The 24,159-nt window shown below is 56.7% G+C and overlaps 1 protein-coding gene across 5 annotated transcripts; it reads right to left on the bottom strand.

The window, feature by feature from the left end:
* Positions 1-21,039, bottom strand: UNC13D (unc-13 homolog D). Of its 5 annotated transcripts, none has more exons than XM_059864768.1 (32): positions 20,830-21,039; positions 12,598-12,630; positions 12,231-12,338; positions 11,513-11,572; positions 11,225-11,291; positions 10,967-11,144; positions 10,794-10,838; positions 10,360-10,428; positions 10,095-10,164; positions 9,639-9,743; positions 9,264-9,356; positions 8,927-9,030; positions 8,627-8,744; positions 7,945-8,069; positions 7,611-7,701; positions 7,286-7,342; positions 7,102-7,199; positions 6,827-6,878; positions 6,405-6,535; positions 6,043-6,163; positions 5,338-5,478; positions 5,079-5,177; positions 4,515-4,721; positions 4,275-4,343; positions 3,904-3,983; positions 3,580-3,685; positions 3,434-3,505; positions 3,228-3,311; positions 2,827-2,947; positions 2,136-2,259; positions 1,061-1,266; positions 1-978 (listed from the first exon to the last, which is right to left on the bottom strand). In XM_059864768.1, the coding sequence occupies exons 1-32, from the start codon at positions 21,001-21,003 to the stop codon at positions 875-877; spliced, it is 3,312 nt and encodes a 1,103-aa protein (XP_059720751.1). In that variant the 5' UTR covers positions 21,004-21,039; the 3' UTR covers positions 1-874. The 5 variants fall into 5 exon arrangements, 4 of the variants coding, with proteins under 4 accessions (XP_059720751.1, XP_059720752.1, XP_059720754.1 ...); XM_059864769.1 differs by having other exon boundaries at positions 11,513-11,660; positions 20,830-20,985; XM_059864771.1 differs by lacking the exon at positions 20,830-21,039 and adding an exon at positions 18,647-18,869.
* Positions 21,040-24,159: the final 3,120 nt, after the last annotated feature.

Genomic DNA, 24,159 nt, shown 5'->3' with positions numbered 1-24,159 from the left:
TTGTTAAAACCACCTGCCTTGTCAGGCATTTTTACTGTCATACTGGGTCACCCCACATGGATGCACCCTGCAGAGCTTCCCACCACTTCCAGAGGGACCCAGGTCCCTGGCACAGGCTGGGAGTGATGCCAGGAACCTGCACCCCATGCCTGGGCTGTCAGCTGCCCAAAATGCCTCCTGGTTTGGCTGTGATGCTCATTATTGCTGCCCAGGCTCCAGCAAGATCCCAGGCTTCCAGGAGTTCAGTGAAATTGGTGGTAAAATAAAAAACAAACAAAGAGACACAAGAGCTATACACATTTTAAAAAAGGAGAAATTTAGCAGCTCCCACCAGACCTCAAATGCCTTGTCCCACCCCACAGTGCTGCTGCTCCCAGCACAGGGCCACTGCCCCAAAGCACACAGCCCACGCACCAGCTTTGTGGCTTTTCATTTAAAATAAGAGGCTTATCCACAAGAAAATGAAGGGGGAAAGAAATTTAAAAAATTAAAGAAAAACCAAAAATGAAGGGAGGTTTGGCCATGGCTCTCCCCAGCCTGAATCAGTCATGCTGCTGACAGGAGGGCTGGGGACACAGCCAGGAGATGCAGCACTGGCAGTGACAAACTCCAGAGGGACGGACAGGGACAGCCACACTTCCACATCCCTGGTGTAGTGTTACTAGTCCAGGCAGGCAAAGAAATCCCCTCCAATCCACCTGCCCACCCTCCCTGGCTCATGGGAGCGTTGCTGCCCGAAGGTGGGGGTGAGCTGGGTGTCGGGAGCTGCGCTGGGGCAGGCACAGGGACCCCTCTGTCCCCACACTCCCTGCAGATGCTTCTTGCTCCAACACTACCGAAGTTCCCCTTTCAGTGCCATCTTCCTGCCCCTTCCTCACTCTGTCTCCTTGGACTGCTTGGCTCGTTGCTTGCGGAGCTTAACGAAGGCCTGAGCTTCTTTGTCCCTTTTCCTGGACTCCAGCAGCTGCAGGATCTCATCTGCCAAAGGAGAGGGCAGTGATGGTGGGAGATGCTCCCCACAGCCCCCTCCCTGCCCTGCAGGGGCTGTGGCACCACGTACCCGTGGGCTTGGGGTGCGTGAGGGGGAGCCGGGTCTGGGGAACCCGTCCCATGTCAGCCTCGTCCTCCTCGCTGTCGAGGCCGGGCAGGCGGCACAGGGGGAAGAAGGCTTCTCCCTCCAGGTCGTTGGACCCCAGCACGTCGTAGTCAAACACGGTCAGCAGCAGACAGGCCCCCTCCTGCCGGCACTTCTCAGGGGGGATCAAGCTGCAGGGCCACGGGAGACAGGGGATCATCTCATCACATCCCACCCCCTCGGACCCTTCTGTGCCCCACGGGCAGCCACAGCCCCGCAGTGACCCAAACCCCTCCGAGCCCAGGGCCCGGCACAGCCCTGCACTGACCCAGACCCCTCCGAGCCCAGGGCCCAGCACAGCCCTGCACTGACCCAGACCCCTCCGAGCCCAGGGCCCGGCACAGCCCCGCAGTGACCCAAACCCCTCCGAGCCCAGGGCCCGGCACAGCCCCGCACTGACCCAAACCCCTCCGAACCCAGGGCCCCGCAGTCACCCAAACCCCTCCGAGCCCAGGGCCCAGCACAGCCCTGCACTGACCCAAACCCCTCCGAGCCCAGGGCCCGGCACAGCCCCGCACTGACCCAGACCCCTCCGAGCCCAGGGCCCGGCACAGCCCCGCACTGACCCAAACCCCTCCGAGCCCAGGGCCCGACACAGCCCTGCACTGACCCAGACCCCTCCGAGCCCAGGGCCCGGCACAGCCCCGCACTGACCCAAACCCCTCCGAGCCCAGGGCCCCGCACTGACCCAAACCCCTCCGAGCCCAGGGCCCAGCACAGCCCCGCACTGACCCAAACCCCTCCGAGCCCAGGGCCCGGCACAGCCCTGCACTGACCCAGACCCCTCCGAGCCCAGGGCCCGGCACAGCCCTGCACTGACCCAAACCCCTCCGAGCCCAGGGCCCGGCACAGCCCTGCTCCCTCCCCGGTGTTTGGGGGACCCCACTGGGGGTGAAATCCCCGCACACGGCAGCTCCTGGAGCAGCAGCCCCATGGCAGAGGCTCCCCAGCCTGAGAGGCTGTGGGGACGGGGGCCCGGTGGGTGTCAGCCCCTACGTACAAGTCGAAGGCTTCGTCGAAGAGGGGGTGCAGCTCGTTCCTCTTGCACTGGGTGGTCCGAGCCACCACCTCGGGGAACTCGTGCCGGGGCTCCAGGGTGAGCTTCACGAAGGGGTCGCTGGAACCTGGTGGGGTGCAGACATCAGCCCCCTCCCCTGGCCCCTCTGCCCTGGCAGAAACCCAGCCGGGGGGCTTGGACACACTGGAGGGGCTGCGGGGGGCTCAGGGCAGCCTCCCCGCAACCCCCAGCCCAGCCCGGCCTCCCGGAGGCTGCGGGAGCATCCCCGAGCCTGCCCGCACAGCCACCGGCCGGGGTGGCTGCAGGAGCAGTGACCTCTCCTGGAGAGCTCCCCAAACGACAGCCGGACCCGGAGAAGGTCGCTGCTCACCCCGGAGTATTTTTTTATCTGCGATTGCTTTGCATGATGAAGGAAAGCCACCTACCCTGGCTCCTGGCTTGTGCCACAAGCAGCGGGACGTGGGCACTGTGTCCTGCTTGGTCCTGCTGCCACATCCCACTGAACCACCCAGAACCAGTGCAATCCCCCCCCCCTTTTTTCCCCCAATCCACTTCCTTAGATAAAAAAGCAAATCAAGAGAGAGTCCAAGCGTTGCCAGCATCTCTCTTGACTGGGGCATACCAGAGACCAAGGACAGGGGACCCTGGGGCTGCCCTGCCCACCCACACCCACCGTTGGAGTCCAGCGGGATGAGGTTGGTGGCGTTGAGCACTTCCACGTGGAGTTTCTGCTCCGAAGGCCGGTACAGAGCTTTGATGGTCACAGCCCCATACTTCTCTGAGCTTGTGTCCAGCTGGGCAGTGGGGTACAAGGATAAGGACACTGTCCTTCATCCCCATCATGGAGGGGATGCACAGGGTTGAGCAGAGGCTCAGCAGGAATTTTGAGGCACCAGGGTGTGCTGGAATCCTCTGGGATGCATTGAGCCCCCTCCTGCTCAACGCTGTGGCAAAACCTGCTCCAAAAGCCCCAGGACTGGTAGGGTGAAGGGGAAATTCCACATTTCCACAGGCAGGGCCTGTGAGCAAGGGTGGGATGTGGGAAGGGGCTGGGAACAGCACCTGGAGTCCTACCTGCTGCTGGATCCTGTTGCTGAAGTATTTCTGGATGAGTTTGCGGCTGGTGGCAGAGCAGAGAGCCAGGTGAGTCTCCAGCGTCTGTGGGGAGGGGGAGAGGTGATGGTCAAGCACGCGGACAGGTCCACAGCCTGGGAATGTCCTCCCTGGCATCTCTTCCTCGCACAGGAACCCATGGGGACCCCTCCATCCCATCTCCATACCCTGAAGGCTGCACTGTGGAGGGTCTCCAGCGGCAGCCCGCAGCCCTCGGCATGGAAGCACAGCTCCAGGCTCTGGAGATAAGAATGCTATCAGCCACCAGCCAAACCCCTGTCCTTGCCAGGGACCCCCTGCTTCCCCTTGGTACCTTCAGGGCACAGAACAGCCTCTGGCAGTGCTGGACCGAGGGCAACTGCGGCCCCTGAGCTGCTGAGAGCACAGACAGGGTGTGGTGCCACAGGAGAGTGAGGAGGCTGCAGGGGAGAGGGAGGCTGTGAGCAGGAGCCAGGGGATGGGCTGGAGGGATGGTCTTCAGCTGAAGGGCTCTGCAAAGCCCCAGAAGGAAGTGCCTTATCCTGCCACCCCTGAAGTGGGATGGCCCCAAGTCCCATGGAGCTGAGGGGATGCTCCTGCCCAAGGGATGGTGACTCTGGTGGCCTCTGCCACAGTGCATCCCAAGTGCCCTGGTCACCTTCTGAAGTTCTCCTGGACAAGATGCTCATTGAGGTACTCCAGCTCCGACTCCAGGAACTTCATGAGTGGGATGATGGACTGCAGTGAGAGGACAGGGTATTTGTGAGGGCAGGGGGGGCATCCAGCATGGCACAGCAGGCCAGGGAGGATCCCAGAGAGGGTCCTTCCCACACAGGCAGGCTGGGCCTGCTGTGGTCCTGCTGCTGACATGGGCATCAAGCAAAGCCTGTGGAGCTCTGTGCCCCATCACTGTGTGTCCTGTGCCCCAGGCGTGGGCAGGGAGCAGTGATGGAGGGTGACAGAAGCACCCACCAAGCAAGCAAAGCTGCCCAAAATGATGGTCCAGGAGAGGCTGGACCAGATGCTTACATCCTCAGGCTTCTGGGTGTCACTGGAAGATGAGAGCTCCTGGATGTGTCTGGCAATGCCCTTTTCCAGCTGCCAGGGAGAAACACCGGAAGAAACTTGGACTTTGTCCTCTGCAGCAGCCTCCCCATGCCCAGCTCCACCTTGTCTCCATCCCAGGAGCATTATGGGCTTCAGGACACCTTGGGTGAAACTGCTCTGGGCCAGGTGAGGGCCAAAGGGGCATCAGTGGCAGGTGGTCACCTTGGTAGCCAGGGCTTGCACCACGTCCCGGACCTCGTGGTCCAGGCAGGCCACGGCGCTGTCGAGCTGGTTGTGCAGAGCATTCTGGATCTGCTGGGGCTCGATGATGCCCCTCGTGCGCTGCTCCAGCTGGGCCCAGGCCAGCTGGGATGGCAGCTTCAGCATCAGCAGCCGGAGCTGCTCGATGTTGTTCACCACGACGCAGAGCTGGGGGAGGTGGGTCTGCTTCAGGGTCCACACTCCCTGGAGCATCCAACATCCCCATCCCCAAAGCAATCTCCATCATTATTCCCATCTCCATCCTCATCCCTAGTCCCATCTCCATCACCATCTCGATTCTCATTTTCATCCTCACCTGTGTCCCCATCCCCATCCTGCTTCCCCTGCTCACATCATTTCCCTCCTGATTTTCCAGGATTATGGCTTTTGATGGCCAGCTGGTCCCTGTGGAACCCAAACTGGGGATATCAGGTGGGTTCTCAGCAGCTCAGCTCCCTCTTTGTCCAGAAACCAGGGCCAAATCCTGCCCTTCCTGGAGCAGCCAGGACAGGTTCCAATACCAACCTTGTTGGCTGCCTTGCCCTCGTTCTGCTCACTCAGGGACAGAGCCTCAGCTCTCTCCTTGATGAGCTTGCAGTACATCAGGGAGATCTTGCACATGTCCTGCAGGACAGAGAGGAAACCAGCAGGAGTGAACCAGGCAACACGGGGACCACTGTGGGCTCAGGGAACCCCCTCACTGGGGGTTCTGGCTCCTTCAAGGAGACACGTCCCCAAGAGCAGGAGGAGGAAACTCCAGGTGCTGGTGCCCAGCTGTACAAACCTCCAGGAGATTGACCATGATCATGAAGGCTTTCTCAGGGTCGGGCCAGTTGAGCTGCTGCCAGGTTGTCACAATCTGGGCATAGCAGGTGGACAGGTCAACGGTGGATGTGCTGTGCTTGTGGTACCCGTAAGGCTTCAGCTGAGGGGCAGAGAAGACAAACACAACTTGAACAGGGAGATGCCATCCCAGAGAGCAGAGCTGCTCCTTCACTTTGGGGCTCTCTGGCCCATCATCAGCTCCTTACATCCCAATGTCATCACAACCACTTTGAGGAGTGGAGGAGATGAGGATGGATGGAGCAGCACGAGCTCCCTGCTTCCCTCCGTCCCACCCAGTGCTGCTGAACCCCACTAAGAGCAGCCTGTGGCCCCATGGCTGCCTTCCCTTCCCTCTTCAGAGAGGCTGGAAGCAAAGGGGATTCTCACAGCATGGCTCAAATGCAGGGTCCTCAGATCACATGGGCTGCCAGGGAGCAGCGAGGGAAGAGACAAAGGGACATGGTGTGGAGCCAGGGTGAGTGGGATCAGCTGGCCCAGGGGACCACATACTTTGTTATGCATTTGGCAGAGGAACCAGGCTGCTCCTGGTCTGCCAGAGGTACCTGTGGTGGTGTCAGTGCTGTGAGCCAGGCCCAGCAGCAGGGCATGGAGGGCAGCTGCAGTGTCCCAAAGGGAGGAGGGAGATTTCTCGTCCCCACATTACCTGGTCCATCTGGATGGCTCTCTGGGCCCTCTCCAGCGTGGTGGTGTAGGCCTTCTGCAGCCACAGGGGCAACGCTTCCTCAAACCACTGGTGGAAGTTGCTCAGAGCCAGAGGTCCATCCCTGTGGAGGAAGGCACCAGTTCTCCAACCACAAAGCAGCGGCATGGGACCATCACCCCTCCTGCTCTCACACCAACCCCACCCAGAGATCAGCCCCAAACCCTCTGGTGATGCTCCCATTGACACCAGGCACCAACAGCCTGCTCTGCCTGCTGTGCAATCAGTGATGAAGGATCTGGAGATCCTCTCAGTTGACTGCTGGATGCCTCCCCCTGGCACCTCTCCCCTTTGGGGTTGGATACCTGCTTGGGAGGGAATCCTTCATCTGATAGAGCTCCTGCAGTTTCCTGTAGAGATCAAAGAGGCTCTCGGCCGTGGGTCTGGACATGCTGCTGTCAACCTTGTGCAGCTGCTCCTGGACATGCTCTGCCACCTGGATGGGAGCAAGGCCAGGGGGGACACAGTGAGGGCCAGCCAGGAAGGCACCTTCTGGAGTGAGGGTCAGCTCAGGGGACTCCTCTTCCTTTTGGGTGGCATTTCAGGAGATTTGTTGGGTCAAATAGTCCCCATAGTCACTCTGTGGGCACACAGGGATAGAGGGGGAGTTTCTCTTGCTCCCCTTCCCAGCTTGCAACAAGCAGTTGCCACCTGAAGCGTGGCCAAAAACCTCAGCCTGGCTTTAGACCTTAGTGCCCCAAGGGCAGAGCAGCCCAGGCTTGCTCACCATGCTCTCCAGCTCCAGGTAGGCAATGGAGAAGATATTCAACTTCAGGTTGCTGCAAGAGAGAAATGTGGATTCAGGACCCTGCCAACAAATCCAGGCCAACAAACCCTGCCAGGCCATGTCCTGGGTGAGGCCAGCACAGCTCTAAGGGGCAGAGGTGGGACCAAAGATTCCACCTGTGGAGGCCAAGGGCCAAGGAATGAGGCATCAAAGTACCCTGTCATTCTTGATCCCAGGGAAGGTGGATGGGGGTGAGATCAAGCACTGAACCTTACGTGCTGAACAATTTATTCCAGATCTTTTGGCACTGCTTGAGATCTTCTATCACCTCCAGGAGGAGCTTGGACAAGGCTTTGCTATTTTCCTCTATGCTCTGCAAAGGGAAAAAGAGCTTGTTTTGGATGCTCAGACATTCTGAGGTGACTTTATCATGTTGGAAGGACAGAGATGGGAACTGACCTTCACCATGGGCTTGAGGTGCTGCTTCTGCATGTGGAACCACTCCGTGGTGCCTGACTGCAAGAGAGTTCTGGTGGGATGGCAGGGAAGCAGGAGGAGCAAAGCCACCTCTGTCGCCCCCTTCACTCTCCCTGTCCCCTGCTGAGGGGAGAATCTGTGGTGGGAGCCACAGGCTGGGGCCACCAGGTTGAAGGGGCAGGTATTTCCCATGCCACGGTGATCCATGTGGATTTGCTGAGGTGTGGGCATTGGGCAGGGGGGGAAGGAAAGGGAGACCCACAGGGTCCCACCCTGCAGGGGTTGGGGTGGGTGAGACCCCCAGTACCTTCAGAGCTGTGGAGACCATCTGGGGGAGGTCAGGGCTGGGTGTGCACAGCTCATGGAAAGCTTTGGTTTTGCACATCTGGACGAGGACACTGCAAAGTGAGAACCTGGAGTGAATCCCAGCACCTGCCATCAGAAACCAGCACCTCTCCCCTCAGAGACCCTCCCCCTCCCAGCAGCATCCCCACAGGGAGCCCAGGATGAGGGATGGGACAGGACAAGTGTCACAGCAGCCTTCAAGGGGGAGAAAGGCCTCACACTGAGTTTTGTTCAAGCTCAGGGGCTTGTCCTGAGCCACAGGACCCACGTGCAGCTGGCAGCAGTGACCCACTCACCGGAGCAGGGACTGGAGTCTCTCTGTGGACCTCGGGACAGAGAGGGGGAAAATAATGCGGAACCTACGGATGAGGGAGACCCCGTAGGTCAGCAGGGACTGGAAGGACTCGGCCAGCTCTGCTTTCTGGGGAGAAGAAAGGAAACATGCATCGTCCTCCTCAGTGACAGGCAGATGCTGGCAGGACCACGGCACTGCAGAGGAGGGAGCTGCTGCTCCCATTCCTTTCCAGCCTCCTCCAGGGATGGGAAAAAAAAAATCCTGATATCTCTGGTAGCTTCTCCCTGGAGGGACTGAACTGAGCTTTGTGCTTAGACCTCATTGCTATGCGTGGAAAATTCAGTGTCTCAGCAGGGTGCAGGGATGCTCTGGGAAAACAGGCTGGGAGAAGCAAAAATTGGGTCATATTTAAGTTTTGCAGGAGGTTGTGATTGACCTGATGGCAGGGATGGGGGAGGGGGATGTCAGTGCAAAGGGTAAGGGGCTCTCCACAGAGAGGGGGAACAAACCACTGGGAAATGCCCTCCAGACACCCTGGCACCCCTGTACCCAACAGTCTCCTGCCCCAGGGGCTCTGGGAGGAGAGGCTCAGGGTTGGGTGCCTGGGACACCTTTAGGGACTCCTGGGAGGAGAGGCTCTGGGTTGGGTGCCTGGGGCATGTCTCCCTGATCTCTGCCCTCACCTGCTCTGGCCTCAGGCGCTCCTGCACCCAGCGGTACTCGATGCTGGTGATCTGGTGGAGGAGGCAGCTGCTGTTGAACTCCAGGCTCTGGTAGAGTTTGCTGTAGGCCAGCCACTGCCTGAGGAGGAGGGAGGGCTTGGCTGAGCCCCCGGGGGTAGGGGGGCACCCAAGAGCCAGCCACAGTGACAGCCGGGGGCACAGGGAGCGACACCTGAGCTCAGGGGACAGACCAGCTGTGTCAGAGGGTCCCAGGAAGGCCCCAGGTGCTGCCCTGGGGTGCCCTGGGTGTGGGGTACTCACGCCATGTCCTGGTGGAAGTCAGAGAGATCCTTCTGTGTGGCGTGCAGGTACAGCACGGTGCTGGCGTGGCTGCTCAGCTCTCCATCCCAGGAGGTGCTGCCAGCCTGCCAGGAGGGAAAGGGGGAGGAATGTGTCCTGGAGCAAGACAGGATGAGGAGGAAGAGAAGCACCATGGGGTGGGGGTGTATTTGCAGGAGTGGGAGCCCTAGAAAGGTGCCAGGCATCCTCCTGACCCTCATTCCCATCACACAGTGTGTTGGGGTGTGGGCTGCAAAGGAAGGCCTCCCCAGCCCAGCAGGAGGGCTGCTTCTGGTGCTGATGGCAGCCCTGGTGGTACCTGGTGCTGGAGGATCTCATGGGACACCAGCTGCTGCAGCAGGTGGCGGTGGACGGTGTAGCTCGGCTGTGTCCGGCTGCTCATGGTGGCCCTCTGCAAAGGGACAAGGCAGAGAGAACCATCACCAGGGACACTGTCACAGTGGGGACACAGGACCCAAAAGGCAGGGCTGGAGAGCCAAGGGCTGTGGGTGCACCAGGAGCAGGGTCCTGGTGCTGGCACTGAGCTCAAGGCAGGGTCCAGCACCTGCAGAACCTGTGCTGGCACCTCTGCTCCTGCAGCAGGCACCTGTGGCCCCCAGACAAGCCCCAAGGGACTGGCAGCTGTCCCATCCTGCCAAGGCAATGGAAAGGACCTTTCCACATCCTGTCCCACCTTCTTGTGCATCAGTAGGAACTGCAGGTGACAGTGTCCCCTCTCTGGATAGGTCTCTGTCCGTGGCTCTAGCTGGTACCACTGGTCATTCCAGCAGTGCAGGTCCTGCAGGCACAGAGGGACAAGGGGGAAGCCCTGGGCAGCCTTCCCAGGAGAAGGATCTCGTTCAGAGACCAGGGGATCTTCATCCCACTGCATTCATGGGGCAGGAAGATTCTGTATTGGATTTGAAACACAGGATGTGCAGTGACTGAGGGTGTTGGAATGACTGTGGCACAGGGAGGGACCTGACATCAGCCTGTGGCTCTGAGAGGGATCCTGGGTGTGCCACAGGGCGCTGCAACGGGGCTGGGATCCCACCCGGATCCTGCCTGGATCCTGCCCGGACCCCGGGAGGTTTCACTGGGGAAAGTCCTGGGGAGTCCCTCGGATGAGGGGAGGCACGGCGGGGCTCACCTTCAGACGAACGACCACATTCCCCAGGAAATCGTCCTGCCCTTTGTCTTTGCGAGCATCTTTAAAGATCCTGAAAGGGACAAACGACCGAGGGGGTGGGAAGGTGCCTGCAGCCGTGCCCCGGCCGTGCTCAGGGTGGAGAAGGGTGACACAGACCTGCCGCCCTCCCTCCCTCCTTCCAAGGGCGGTTTCTAAAATCCAGCAAGCAAATAAGCATTTTCCACCCCTCTTTCCTCAGCAGCCTTGGGGCCAGACCAGCACTAACCTTTTGAGGCCGTGCAGGTCCGTCAGCTCCCCCAGCTTTTGCCGCATCGACTCCACCACGTCCGAGTCCCTGCGAGGGCGGGAGGCAAAACCCACGGCGGGGAGAGGGGGAAATCCAGGGGATGGAAAAACAGAGCCGGGAATGGCAATGATGGTGGAGGGGGGAAAGCACAGGAGCAGGGAAGTGTCAGGGTTGAGGCCGCCCCCAAACTGAGCCCAAATCTGCGAGCACATGAGTCTCCATAAATTAAACCAGGGCTTAGGACCAGCCCTGCTGGCACAGGTCACATCCTGCACTGAGCACTGCTCCACAGAAAGTGATGGGAAAGGGGTTCCCAACTGACTTCAGGGCCTTTAAAAAAGTTGCAGATTGAATCCCAGGAGGCAGCACCCCCTCGGGCAGGGGCCTGGGCTCACGGGGATGCTGTCACTCACCACATGTCCAGGTGGAAGCTGGCTGTCTCCACATCTTTAAACTCCCTGCAAGGCACCAGGGGATGTTGTTACTCGAGTAACACGGGAGTGGTGAACCCCCATCCCCAGCCAAGGGCCCTGGCCATGCCCTGCACCTCCCCAGAGAGCAGAGCCAAGGGGTGGGGGTGGATTACAGGATGAAGGTCTCGTTCCACACTGGGCTGAGGGTCTGGTTTATGACTTGAGTGCGATGGATTTGGTCTTCAGGGATGAGGTCTTTGACCACAGCCTTCATCCTCTTCTTGTGGTCGGAGTGGGCTGGCTCCTGGCTCCTGGCCTCGATGCCCAGCAGGCAGTATGGGTCACTGAGCCCTGTAGGGGCAGAGCTCTGGGAATTCCCCTCGGGAGCAGCAGCTGCCCCTCTTCCCACAGGACACCCACCCCTCACTTACCGCTGACATCTTTACCCAAAATTCCCTTGGCTTCCTTCACAGTGGCTTTCAGGCAGTAAATGGGGCTCTGGAAAAATGAATAAACAGATATTTGGGGGGGGTGGGGAGGTCACCAACCCTGAGAGGAAGGATCAACCCTGCATGGAAGGTTGGGGATGGAGCAGGACCTTACCATCAGCTCCCACCCAAGCAGTGACAACCCCAGGGCACCCCAAGTCCCTGTCACAGGGGCCCAGGGGCACTGCAGCCCCCCAACACCACCCCAGCTGCACACTGGGGACACTGTACCTCCAGCTCCATGACCTGCTGCATGATGACACTGTGCTCCTCTGCGTTCATGCCAAAAGCCTGTGTGGATATTGGGGCTGGTGATGGATGCTGCCCTGTTAACAGGGCTTGGAGAGCAGCTAGGGGCCTCCCTCTGCTCCCTGGGAGCCTGCAGCAGCCCAAGGGGAGAGGAGAGTGGCTGAGTCCAGCAGGAAGCTCTTGAGGGAGAGCCTTCTTCCCACCATCCCCAGCCTAAGATAAACACTTCTCCCCCAGGCTAATATTTCCCAGCCACAGGATGCTCCCAGCCCTCCAGCTGGATGCTGCTGCTACATCTTTCATGGTGCTTGTTAAAAGCTCCCTCTGAGTGACCCTCATGATTATTGGCTCCAACAACCAGAGAGAAGTTGTGTGTGGTGGGGTTCAGGGCAAGTTCTGCACAGCTGGGATGGGGCACTTCCACATCCTGGTCCCTCGAGCCTCTGGTCCAGCCCAAGGCCCTGGCATATAGAAAGCCCAACCTTATTCAACATTAATATTCTCATGTTTGCAAGTAAAAATTTGTTATTCAGCCTCCTGAGAATTTTGTGGTCTCCTATGAGCCACCAAAGTAAATCAAAGCCCCTTTAAAAACTCACTGAGTGAGCTTGGGGCATAACAGACCCCTACCACCCTGTAGCTGGGAGGATGGACATGTCAGGGGACAAGTTTTGGGGACCCTGTCAGGAAGGGGATGCACCTTCTGCACATAGGAGTAGAGCTCCTGGGAGTCCCCGATGTGCTGCTGCTCGGGCTTGCCCAGGCGGTGCCGGATGGTGTAGAGAACCTCCTCGTAGAGCAGGGCCAGCTGTGGGGACAGTGCTGACACCTCATGTGGGGACAGCCAGCAGGGATCTCCCAGGATCAGCAGGATTTCCATGCATCCCCCAGGATCAGCAGGATTTGCTCCTCACAGCTCCCCAAGCTCCGTGCCAGGCCCTGCTGCCCCCTGCATCCAGCCCTCCATCTGCTGTCCCTGGGGATCTCGGCCACGTCCCCAAGCCCCTGCAGCACTGCCACCCCCTCCAGTGCCACCAAGGGACACCACAGTGGGGCCACACTCGTACCTCTTCCTTGGAGAACCGGTGGGACAGATCCATCTGGGGAGAGAAGAGGAGCAGAGAGGTTTCCCATCAAAGGCATGGTTTGAGGAGGAAGTCATGGCCGGACAGGGCAGGGCAGCCAGGGTGGGGTGGCATCACCCACAGCACATGAGGGTGGGATGTCCCAAAGGATGCTGTGACACCCCACAGACACCCCATGGCCAAGGGACAATGTCCCCCATCACCCAACAGCAGGGCAGCACGGGGGGCTTCACCCCCAAGTCCCATTAATTGAGGAGGGAGCTGTGAGGATGGCAACAGCAGCTTGGGGGGACCCCCAGGAGGCTTTAAAAGCCAACCACCCACCTGTCACCCCCAGAGCCACTCACTCCAGCAGCACCAGGCTGGAGAGCAGAGCAGCTGAGGGACAGAGCAGGGGGCCAGAGCACGGTGAGGAGCTCCAGGTTGGGCAAGGAGATGCCAAAAGCCACCAGGATTTGGTGCACTGGTACAAATGTCTGGCAGCTGTAAGGGAGCACTGCTCATCCCCCACTTGAAGGATGCCCAGGACAGCACTGACTTTGCAAAGAGGAATTAAATCTGAGTGGTGACACTGCCAGAGGAAGGGAACCGGTGTCCCTGTGCCATGTCATAGGTCCTGGCACTGGAGCTTCTGGGAATATGAGGGGGTCACACCAAAAAATGCAACAGAAATCTTTAAAATGGGTTTGGGCTTTTCTGGGCTGAGGGGTGTTTGCAGAGCATGGTCCCAGCACCTGCTCATGCAGAGCTGGTGGGGATGGGTGGATGGATGGATGGATGGATGGATGGATGGATGGATGGATGGATGGATGGATGGATGGACAAATCCTACCTATGGGTCAGCCCAGGCCCCAAAGTGGCCTTAGGAACCTCTAACAGAAAAAAAAAACCCAGCCCTGAGCTTGAACATTAACATTTGCTTATGGCAAATCTAGGGCTGGCATAATCCCCGGCCATCTGGACTGAATTCAACCCTTCCAGCCCTGGTGAGTTTAACCCTTGAGCTGCTTCTCTCCCACCTGCCTCCACATCCCTCCTTGTACCCACTGGTGGCTGCTGGGGGCTTTGGTGGCTCAGACCCCTGTGAAAGGGGTCCTGTTGCACTGAGGAGGTGCCAGCCTGCCCCTGCCCAGGTTCCATGCACCTTCTGCTGCTGTTGGCACTGTCCTGCCTGTGCCAAGGCACGGGGGCATGGCCCCATCCCAAACCTTTCAGCATCCTCTCAGTCAGTGCTGCCCCATTGCAAGGTCACAAGTACAGAGGGGACAGAAAAAGGACTTTATTTCTCTGCTGCTGTTATTTATTATCAGCAAGACACAAGCATCTGTTCCTTGCCCAGCAGTGGGGTAGCCCAGGAGGGCAGGGGGAGGAATTCCTGGTGGATTTTGGGACAGCTCCCTGCTGTTCCATTCTGCCCAGACACGGTGGCAGCTGGATCTGCTCTGTGCTCCCATGTGCACACGGGACTGGCTAAGCTAAAGCTGAGCTGAGCCACCAGGACGTGTTTACTGCTGCTAATGCTCATGCCAAGAGCCCAGCTCAAATCCAGTGTTGCTTAAATCCAGGTCTGGATCCAGCCCCCAGCATCAGCCCACCCCAGCAGCTGCAGCAGTGGGGAGGCAGCAGGGACAGAGGTGCTTGGGAGGAGGGACAAGTCCCTGAGAGGGGGACAGCCACAGGACAGACCATCCCAGGAGCCCAGTGTGGGCCACCGGGCAGAGCTGTGGCTCCCATCTCATGGGGACAGACACACAGACAGGGAGACCCACAGGGAGTCAGTCACTTTGGGATGGCCTGGAGCAGAGCGTGGGGGCAGCTGTGGCAGCACAGAGCCCAGAGGGGCTCAGAGGGACCCTCAGTGGGGGCACAGAGCTGAAGCTGACCCCGTACTCACCCTGGAGTGCCCTGGGGTATGGTACCCCCCTCCCTCTGTCACACCCAGGCCTTGGTCCCTTTTCCCCCTCTTTTCCCCCATCCCCCTTTTACAGCCTCAGCACCCAGTGCTGCCCCCAGGGTCCCCTGGGCACAGCCACCCTGACCTGCCTGCTGCCATCACACCTCAAACATCTCCCCACCATCCCCTGGGCTCAAACCCACCTACCTCGGGGCTCTCCTCCCCGGGGAGGGTCCCCGGGGGGCTCTGGCCAGCAGGATCCATCTGGGGCAGGCTGAGCGTGGGGCAGGACTGCAGCTCTGCCTGCAGCTGTGTCCTCCCCCTGCTCGCTGCTCAGAGGAGGAAACCACAGCCCTTATCAGAGCGTGGCCATTTTAACTGAGCGGAAACGAGCTTGGGGCTCCTCGCAGAGCTCCCCGGGACCCAGGCGCCCCTCCCGGCCCTGCTCCTCAGCACCCTCAGCCCTGCTCCCAGCCCTGCTCCCCAGCACCCTCAGCCCTGCTCCCAGCCCTGCTCCCCAGCCCCCCAGCCCTGCTCCCAGCTCTGCTCCTCAGCACCCTCAGCCCTGCTCCCAGCCCTGCTCCCCAGCCCCCCAGCCCTGCTCCCCAGCCTCCCCGGCCGTGGGGCACACACGGCACGGGAGCAAAAGGAAGGTCCCTGCTATCACTTCTGAGCAAGGAACTGGGAGCAAGCGTGTAGCCCCACATTTCTCTTCACAGAGAAAAGCAAGGCACAATTCTTCCCAAAAATATTTCTGGGTTTCACATTCTCTGAACATCAGAGAAAGAAAACACAATTCTTATCATTTGCTGTGCCTGTGTTTGTGCAAAAGTGGAATGCAATATGCAGATTGTTTACCCACAGGGATGGTGTTTTGTTTCCTTGGCCTATCAGGGCCAGGTGTGTGTGTGTGAGGACTGTTGGGTGACAGTCACAAGATTCTGTGCAGTGTGAGCAGGGTTGAGTGCTTGGCAGATTCAGTTTTAGATGTATAGAATAATATAGTTTAATAAGGTAATTAATTAGCCTTCTGAGATCAATGGAGTCCTCCTCATCATTCCTCCTTCGTCGGGGCCCTCATTGCAATACAAGTGGAGATAAATAGTCCTGAGAAGGCAAAGCCCAGCAGGGGAAGGGGGTGATGGAGAGGATTAGTGAAGGCAGCATGAAGGATCTGGACTCTGATGCGTTTTTGGGGTCCTTCATGCCCTGAGAGCAGAGGCAGGGATCTGGCAGAAAGCAGCGGGTGTCTTCAACCCGGGGGATGGGGGATTTGAAACCCCATGCAAAAGCTGCAGGATGAGAAGTCCTTGCAACACCCAGGAGAGTTGCACAAGGATGGGCTGAGAACAGACGCAGTAAAGAGCCAAGAATAGCACTCAGAAAAGGCCTGTGACCCTTTCCCAAATGGGCTATCCATAAAGAGCTGGTTACTGAGAAAAAAACAGAAAGAAATGATGTGGAAAGCTTGTTCTTTACCGAGAGCTTTCATTCTTGTAAATACTTTATCAGGCTGCAGCTTGCCAGGCAGTTGCCCTCCCCTGGCAGATCCCTATCAGGATGCTCTCACTGATAACAAACTGGGTGGGGGAAGGCTTGGCTGGGCACCAGGAGATGGCCGGGGCAGAGCCAGTTTGCTCCTGGCTGTGTTGTGTCTACAGGCACAGCTCCTGGGCTTTGGAGGAGCTGTTGAGCTGCACAAGCATTTGCTGCTCAGAGGCCAGGCCCAGAGCCCAGGGAAGGACAAGGACATCAGCCCATTCTCAGTGTCACTGCTGGGGTGTCACTGCTGGGGCTGCTGAGGAGCCACAGGCCCTGTGCAGCAGGGCAGTGACTACCCAAGGGGAAGTTTTCTCTTCCCTGCACCTTTCTGGCCCAAAAGCCATAAAAAATGATGTCTCAGATGTAACACAGATGGCAGTGGCTCCACACTGGGATCAGTGGTACTGTGCAGGCACTCAGGGATTTGTGCTGAACCCAAACAGGAAACCATGGTCATGGAAACTGCCCTGGAAAGTTTGTCTCCTCAATAGCAGAGAAGGACTCAGAGTCCATCAGCACACAGCCCCACAGCAAGCTGGCTCCAAGCAGAGCTGCAGGAGGATGCTGGCAGCAGCAGCCCTGCCAGAGGATGAGGGCAGGCAGCCAGTCCCTTCTAGCCTTGCACTCATCCAGTCCTTTAATTGAGGCAGGTTGCACTCTTTTAATTGCTTTAAGAGAGACACAGCCTCCCTTTGCTCTGGAACCCTGTAAGAGCAGGTTAATGGCAAAAGGGGTTCCCTGAAGTTGTGGGACCAGGACATGGAGAAAGGGCTGAGAGGAGAGGCAGGGGGTTGATGTAGGAGGCAGATTTTCTTTATCCAGGTCAGCCAGCACAGGACTAGGGCCAAAAGGGGCTGCACAGCATAAAAACAGTGAATTTCCAGGACTAGGGTGATGCCAACAGAACAAAAATCCAGAGATACAGTGAGACACCCAAAAGCTGAAATGCACTCCTGAGATTTTTCAGCCTTGTCCCCTGAGGTCTGAAAAAAGCTGCTTGTTACACTTCTGCTCTCTCCCCTGTCAGGAGGGCTCTGGTAACTGTCCCCAGAAATTGGGTGTCCCAAGGAAGTGGGCTTCAGAACCCCTTCTTTGTGCACTCCCCAGTCTGACACTGGAGCCACCTCCTCACCCCACACCTGCCGAGGATGCCCCTTCCTTTTGCTGTCAGAGGTGCTCAGAGGTGCTTACCCAGCCCTGCCAGCCCCAGCCTTGGCTTTATCCAGCCTTTTTCTATTGGCTCACCTTGGGCAAAGCTTCAAAGCACCTCCTCCCTGCTGATGGGGGGGATGTGGTGGAGAAGCTGATTCCTGTCCCATGACACACACAAATGCAGTTTATTGATCTGTGACATCAGCTCTGCGCTCTCTTGCAAAATGTTGTTAGTGGGAGCTAGAGAAAAGTGCATAATGGCCTTTGGAAACCGTTGCTGTCATCTTTGCTTTTAGCTTTGATTGCAAAAGCAAAATCTGGCCCAGCAGATAGCAACCCCAGAGGTAAAGGGAGGACATGGACTCAGCATCCTTGAGATGCTCATTCCTTTCACTGCTCCTTGCCAACAAAAAGTAACAGCAGTCAGGATGTCTCTTGCCTCAACCAGCACAGAGAGAACACCTGAAAGAGTTTAGTCAATCCTCAAATCCACTTTTCTCCTCCTTGTAACACTGGAGAAGTAAAATCCAGTCATGACTATTGCTAAACATCAGGCAGTGACCCTCCAGCCAGGAGCTGGTGGCTGGGCTGAGGTTGTGCAGGCTTTAGAAAGCAATAGTTCAGCTGCAGTGTGGAAGTGTCTGTTTAAAAGCACTTTCCCCTGCTGGGCACTGTGCTGGTTTGCAATGCCCTCTGGAAATGCTCAGGCACAGCCCAGCAGGGTGGGAGCACACAGCTCCCAGCAGAGCCAGCAGGGTCCTTGGGAAGGACTCTGTGCAGGGATCCATGGATTTGAGCCTCTGGGTGCCCAGGGAGAGCTGTCTGGTGATCAGGTCTCCAAAGTAGCAAATATCTTTTTTCCCCTGGGTTTTATCAGCAGGCACCTGTTCCACAAAATACCAGTGACAAAAATCCCTGAGCTCCAATATTTGCACCTCGAGTTACTCCTTGTCCAGGAAACAATAAGAGAAGCCCTAAAAGCAGCTCCAGAATGAGTGAGGATTTCTGGTTAGTAGAGACAATGATGAACTCCATCAGTCCTGATGAACTCCATTCCCCACACTGGCAGACAATTAGCAAAGCATCCCAGACATCCAAGGCAGGACTTTCCAAAGGGAGGGGGTTGGCATTCCCCAAAACAGCCCCTGCTTCCCATGCTGTCAGTCTGCCTCCCAAAATAACCAACATATATATGCACAATGTGGAGTGAAGCCTTACACTCCTTTTAAAAACAAGTCATCCTAAAGGAAACCCCTTTATACCTGTCCCCAGTATAAATAAAGTCCACAGCTCACTTGTGAATGGGGTTATAAGTGCTGCTGAGAAAACAGATCTCCAAACAACAAGCATCATCACCTTCTTTATAGGAAATAATCTTCCCTTCAAAGGCAAACCTGCTAGGAAAGAACCTTCCACCAGCATTAACAGTAGTTTATCTCCTACCTCCTGACTTGATCCTGAAGCCGCAGCCTGGCCTCACTCTTATCTCTCGGATGGAAATGGGCAAATAGTCAAAAAACTGATTTCAACATGTCCCTCCCTCACTTCTCCTTTGAGCACGGGGTCTGATGACTCTGCAGAACCCAGGGGCGCCTGCCAGGCTTTGGCAAAGGGGAGAGTGCAGGCACCAGGCAGGGCAGAGGAGGGGAAGGTGTTTCACAATGAGAGACATCCCTGGGTGCCCTCTTTGGGGCTGCCCAGGTGAGGTATCTCCTGGGACCCACTGAGTGCTGTGGGGCCAAGCATTCCATGCCCAGGAGGGATGTCAGTCCCCCCTCCCTGTTTCCTGTGGGGCCCTCCAGTTACTCCTGCCCTGACCCCACTTCTCCCCTGCCACAGACTCTCCTCAGCACCCTGGGGGCACCTCACAAAATCTGGTGGCACCTGGGAAGGAAGTGGGGAGCACACAGTACCTCCCACCTCACTTGGGACATCTTAGAAGGATGTCAGGGCAAGCTCCAACCCTCTGGGAAGAGCAAAGGGGACTTCCAGCCACCCACACACAACAGGGCAGTTGTGAAAGCTCTGTTCCCCTTGCCTGTGCAGGAGCAGAGGTTTGGCACAAGAGATGCCAGCAGGGACATGCAAGGATGATTCTGAGAAAGTCACAGACTTCATGTGTAGACCTGGATGTCTCTCATTTGCCTCACAGCACCTTGTGACCACTTTAAAATGTTTTCACCATCACAGTCATGTGCTGTCCTCCACTTCCCTCTCCCAGTGAGATAATTCCATTTCAGACACTGGATTTATCATCCCCTCACTGCAGGGACAGAGAATGGGGAACACATTTCAAAGCCAATGTATTTGCTGGCTTATTAGCTGGTTCAAAGCCAATTTGGGGGCTGAGTTGAGAGCAGCAGAGCCTACAGTGTGTGCCTGAGCTGAGGAGGGAGCAGGGGGATGCTTGTCAAGGTGAAAGAACCCAGGGCTGACACCCAGTGTCTTAGGTTGAAATATGTTAGTGGGGGCATGTATTCTACTGCCATCTGTCAGAGCTGGGGCAGTTTTCTTCTGTTCATGGGGCAGCTTTTTCTTTATCTCTCCCACAGCCAACCCTCCCTCCAGGAGATCTCTGCTGTCCATGCCCAGTGAGTGTCCCTGCAGGGCTGATCAAATTCCATCATCCCATGGGGAGATGCTCCAGCCAGGGGAGGAGCCAAGCATTCCTACCTGGATCCAATCTGGGCCTGGGAACAGCACAGCAGCCTTTGCCCACTGCATTCCCAGAGGAGCAGCTTTCTTCTGCCCTGCATTCCCAGAGGGAGAGCAGGCCCATCTCCAGCACTCCTGGAGCTTCAGAGGAAAACTCCCCCCTTGTGCAGGATCCCTGCTCCAGCAGAACCACAGCTGGCACTGCAGGAGGGCTGAGCCCCCCTGGGCTGGGACTGTGCCACCACCCTGAGCCCCCCTGGGATGGGACTGTGCCATCACCCTGAGCCCCCATGGGATAGGACTGTGCCACCACCCTGACACACAGGGCCTGCTCCTGTTCTGACTCTGGCAGTGGTTTGTTTTCCTTTTTGTACTGTTGCATTTGTATTTTTAATTTTCCTAGTACAGAACTGTTATTCCTACTCCCTTATCTCTGCCTGAGAGCCCCTTAATTTCAAAATTATAACAATTCAGAGGGAGGGGGTTTACATTTTCCAATTCAAGGGAGGCTCCTGCCTTCCTTAGCAGACACCTGTCTGTTCAAACCAAGACACCAAGGTACCTCCATGCCACCATGGTGCCCATTAACCAGGCTATTCTGGAGCACAGATAGCAAATTACTGACCAGCTCCAGCACAGAGCATTTTCCCCATGGCTTTTCCACCAACAATTCTCCCACACACTTGCCAAAGTCGCAGAGGAGCCCAGCAAGCTCCATGGAGCCACATGCTTGTGATGGGAGGAGGCTCAGGACAACCCCTCCCACCGCCCCCACATTCCAGAGGGACACACCAAAACATGGAATATTCCTGCAGTCAGTCTGTGCCACTGTGTCCCGGCAGAGCCCAGCCCTGAAAGAGCAAAGTACATGGAAAAGGAGGAGGAGGAGACACAACTTGAGCGAGGGAAAGGAAAAGTTTAGAAAGACAGGATTTGCTGAGCTGAGCTGGTAAATGGAACCAAGCTGATACCTTTTGCTCCAGCGTCCAGAAACCATAGGAATTGTGTAGGGAATGGCAGGTGGGCTGGGAGGACCCAGCAGGGAGGGATCCAGGTCTGTTTGCACCCTGAGGGGTGAGATCCAGCAGCCACCAGCAGCAGGTACAAGTCTCTGCTCCTGCTCCCTGTGACGTGGGGCACTTCATGTCCCACTGGGGCCTCTCCCGGTGGCACAGGGCCAGCCCTTGAGCAAGGAGGGGGCTGAAATACTGGTTCCACTCTTGGAGCTGACTCACTCCAGACGGCAGACAGGTGAGTAACACCTGCTGTGGCTGCAGAGAGAGCCTTGACTGAAATAAAGATCCCCACCCTGCACATCTCAGCGTTCCATCCCCACCCACAAACCTCACTTTTTTGTGCAGCTTTAACCTGAAACTCCTCCTGATCACAGCTTGCCTTGGCAAAACTCACCTCCAACACACCCCTGGCAGTTCCTAACAGGTGGTGGTGCCTGTGATGCAACAGGAGCTGCTCACTGGCAAGGGCTGGCTCTGCTCCTGCATGCTCTGGGAGCAGCTGGATCCAAACTTCACCCCACACCTCCTGCCACCTCCAGCCGTGTTTGCAAAGGGAGACAGTGCTGTGAGCAGAGCTGATAAATCAGTGTCCATCATGTGGCTGAGGCAGTTTGAGCATCTACAGCTCTGAGAGTGGTGAGAAGTCCTCATGATCTCCAAAGGAAGGCACACACAGGACAGGGAGGTGCTGGCCAGGTGGTCTTAACCCCACTCCCTACAACTGCTTAGTGCATCCCCCCAGAAGGAAGAAGTTAATGCATGAAGCTGGAGCATTTAAGGTAAAACCTGGGCAGAATGGTATGGAGGAAGAGGAAGACTCTGTTTCTTCCTTTGTCTGGAGCCAACCCCAGGCAAGCACACGCAGGATGGAGCAATCCTTCCAGGGTAAGGATCCTTAATCCCTAAGGATGGGCTAATCCTTCCAAGGTAAAGAACTTCCCCAGCCCCCAGGGCCAGCACCAGGATTTCAGGGCTGACAGCAGGAAATCTGTCAGCAGTACCTGCAGTTCCTGCAGCAACACTTCTTTGCACAAGATCTCAAAGCACTTTGGAAATAAAATACCCAGTTACCCCACAGTCCCCAGAGGAGGGAAGTAGCTGCATTTCCCAGCATCAGGGGCAGGGAGAGACTTCTCAGTGAAGAGCCCAAGTGACATCAAAGAGACAGCTGTAGGTGGTGGTGGAAAAATCTGCCTCTGTCAAAGAATCCAACCATAATTGTTCCCTGTGCCTGCTCTCTTCCTTCAGTAGTGTATCAGCAGCCAGCTGTTGGGGTTTAATGGTACCAGTCTGGTGTCACATGGCAGCCTCCTGCTGCACAGCCAGTTAATCATTGAGGCAGGGACCAGACCTGGAGATGTGTCAGTGAACAACATTTCCTCCTGCCCTACTCCCACACGGCTTCCAGAGCAGCAGCAAACTTCAATTTTCATGTCCCTGCTTTAATATTTGAAACGTTCTGTGTGGTCAGCAGGACTGGTGACCCTTCTACCTTCCCTGAGCCCTTTCCCAAGCAGAGAACAGCTCCCAGTTTCCATCGGGCGATGGCAGGGAGTGCTGAGTACCAAAGCCAGATTTGGGTGCTTTGGCAGGGATTTTCACCAGCACGCACAAATCTGGATTCCCAAATCGTGCTGCTCCACTCAGCCCAATACCTGCCCGAGCCTTGCTGGCTGTGCGACCTGCCTAGCACTCCCAGACCGTACTTCACTTCCCGCCAGCACACTCCAAACACAGCGAAACCGCGCCCAACCTCTTTTTTTGGCTTGCTCCTCCTCCCCTCCGGGGAGGAGCACAGACCGCGCACAGACCGCGCCCAGCTCCAGCCTGGGGGAATGGGAACATTCAACCTCAAACCGGGGCGGAAAGCCCACAGCTTCCAGATTTACCCACTGGCACCCGTGCTAAGGAATATTTCATTTATTCCAGCCTGACTCATCCTTTGAGTGTATTTCCCTTTTGCCAGAGAGAAACCTCATGGTGTTTCTGGAGGTCTTGCCACTCTAAGGGAAGTGACTCAGCTCAAACTATGGAGCCGAGTTCCCATGGGAGCAGATCTCTAAATATTTCTCTCTCAAGCACACTTAGCTGAGGAAAGGTTTTAAAAGAACCTCATTGATTTGTTCCGATTGTTGGCCTAAGAACTGCACAGAGAGTGGGGCTGGGCACGAACTCTGGAAAGTTCATGCAATCTGTGTTTTCTAGGATTCCGTCTGAGTAGAAGGTAACTGGGAATGAGCCAGAACAGAAAGGTTTCAGCACCATTTTAGAGTTGGACAGATGTGATGGGGGAAACCTTGATTTGAAGTATTTAATTCACAAATCAGGATTTATTCAGCTCCTACTGGACTGTAAAAATTTTATCAAAATGCTTTCTTCCTTCAGCCACCTCTTCCACAGAAAACAAACCCAAGTAGCTCAGCCAGGCTTAAAGTGCAGTCAAAGAGCCATGTGGGAGGATGTCAGAGGCAAAAGGGATGTAAAAATGTGGGAGATGTCCCTGCTGCTGGCCCGGGAATTCAAGAGAATGAAGGCAGCCACAGCAGCTGCTGGGAAGAGGAATGAAACCAAGCGAGGTTTGGATGATCCGTGGAGAGCAGCTCCTGGATACCTCCTGTTTGACAGGTGTCAGTGTGAGCTGGGGGACTGACCTGGAACTGATGATCCCACATGGAAACCTCCTGTCCTACCCTGCCAAGTGAGACTGACACACCTGGCTCAGCTCAGAGGCAGGATCAGCCCTAGCACTGCTGCTGGAGCACAGCTCCCAGCTTTTCCAGGGACAGGAGCACAGGGGGAGCACACCTGAGACAGCTCCGACCTCACTGGGCACAACCACCCAGACACCTCGGCACACTTAAAGGGAAAAAAAGGATAAAATTGTGGCTTGCTTCTAATCAGAGACATATTTTAGAGGCATTAATTATGCTGCAGTGCTGAGCCAGTTCTTGCAAAGCAAAATAGTAAACAGGTTGTAACTTTTATGAGGACAACTTGTCTGGAAAAACAACTTGGGTGACACATCTGGGTAAAGCAGCTGCTGCCAGCTTCCAACAGGAACTGTGAAACGGGAGTTTACTGAAACATTTTAACATCTTATTTTCATTCACAAAGTCACCCAAGAGAAATCAAGCAACTGATGTCACCAGTGAAAAGCCAGGTCATTTTGCTTCTTATAATAAAATATAAAATCCAAGTGGTTTTGGTTCTAATTCCTCCTCTCTGCATCCAAGGCTATTAGCTCACCAGAAGTTTGCCCACTCACACACACACAAACACCCCAAG

Source organism: Haemorhous mexicanus, chromosome 20 (assembly GCF_027477595.1).
Source record: "Haemorhous mexicanus isolate bHaeMex1 chromosome 20, bHaeMex1.pri, whole genome shotgun sequence".
Lineage (NCBI taxonomy): Eukaryota > Metazoa > Chordata > Aves > Passeriformes > Fringillidae > Haemorhous > Haemorhous mexicanus.
Note: the sequence above shows the minus strand (reverse complement) of the source record. Positions and strands in the feature narration are given on the sequence as shown.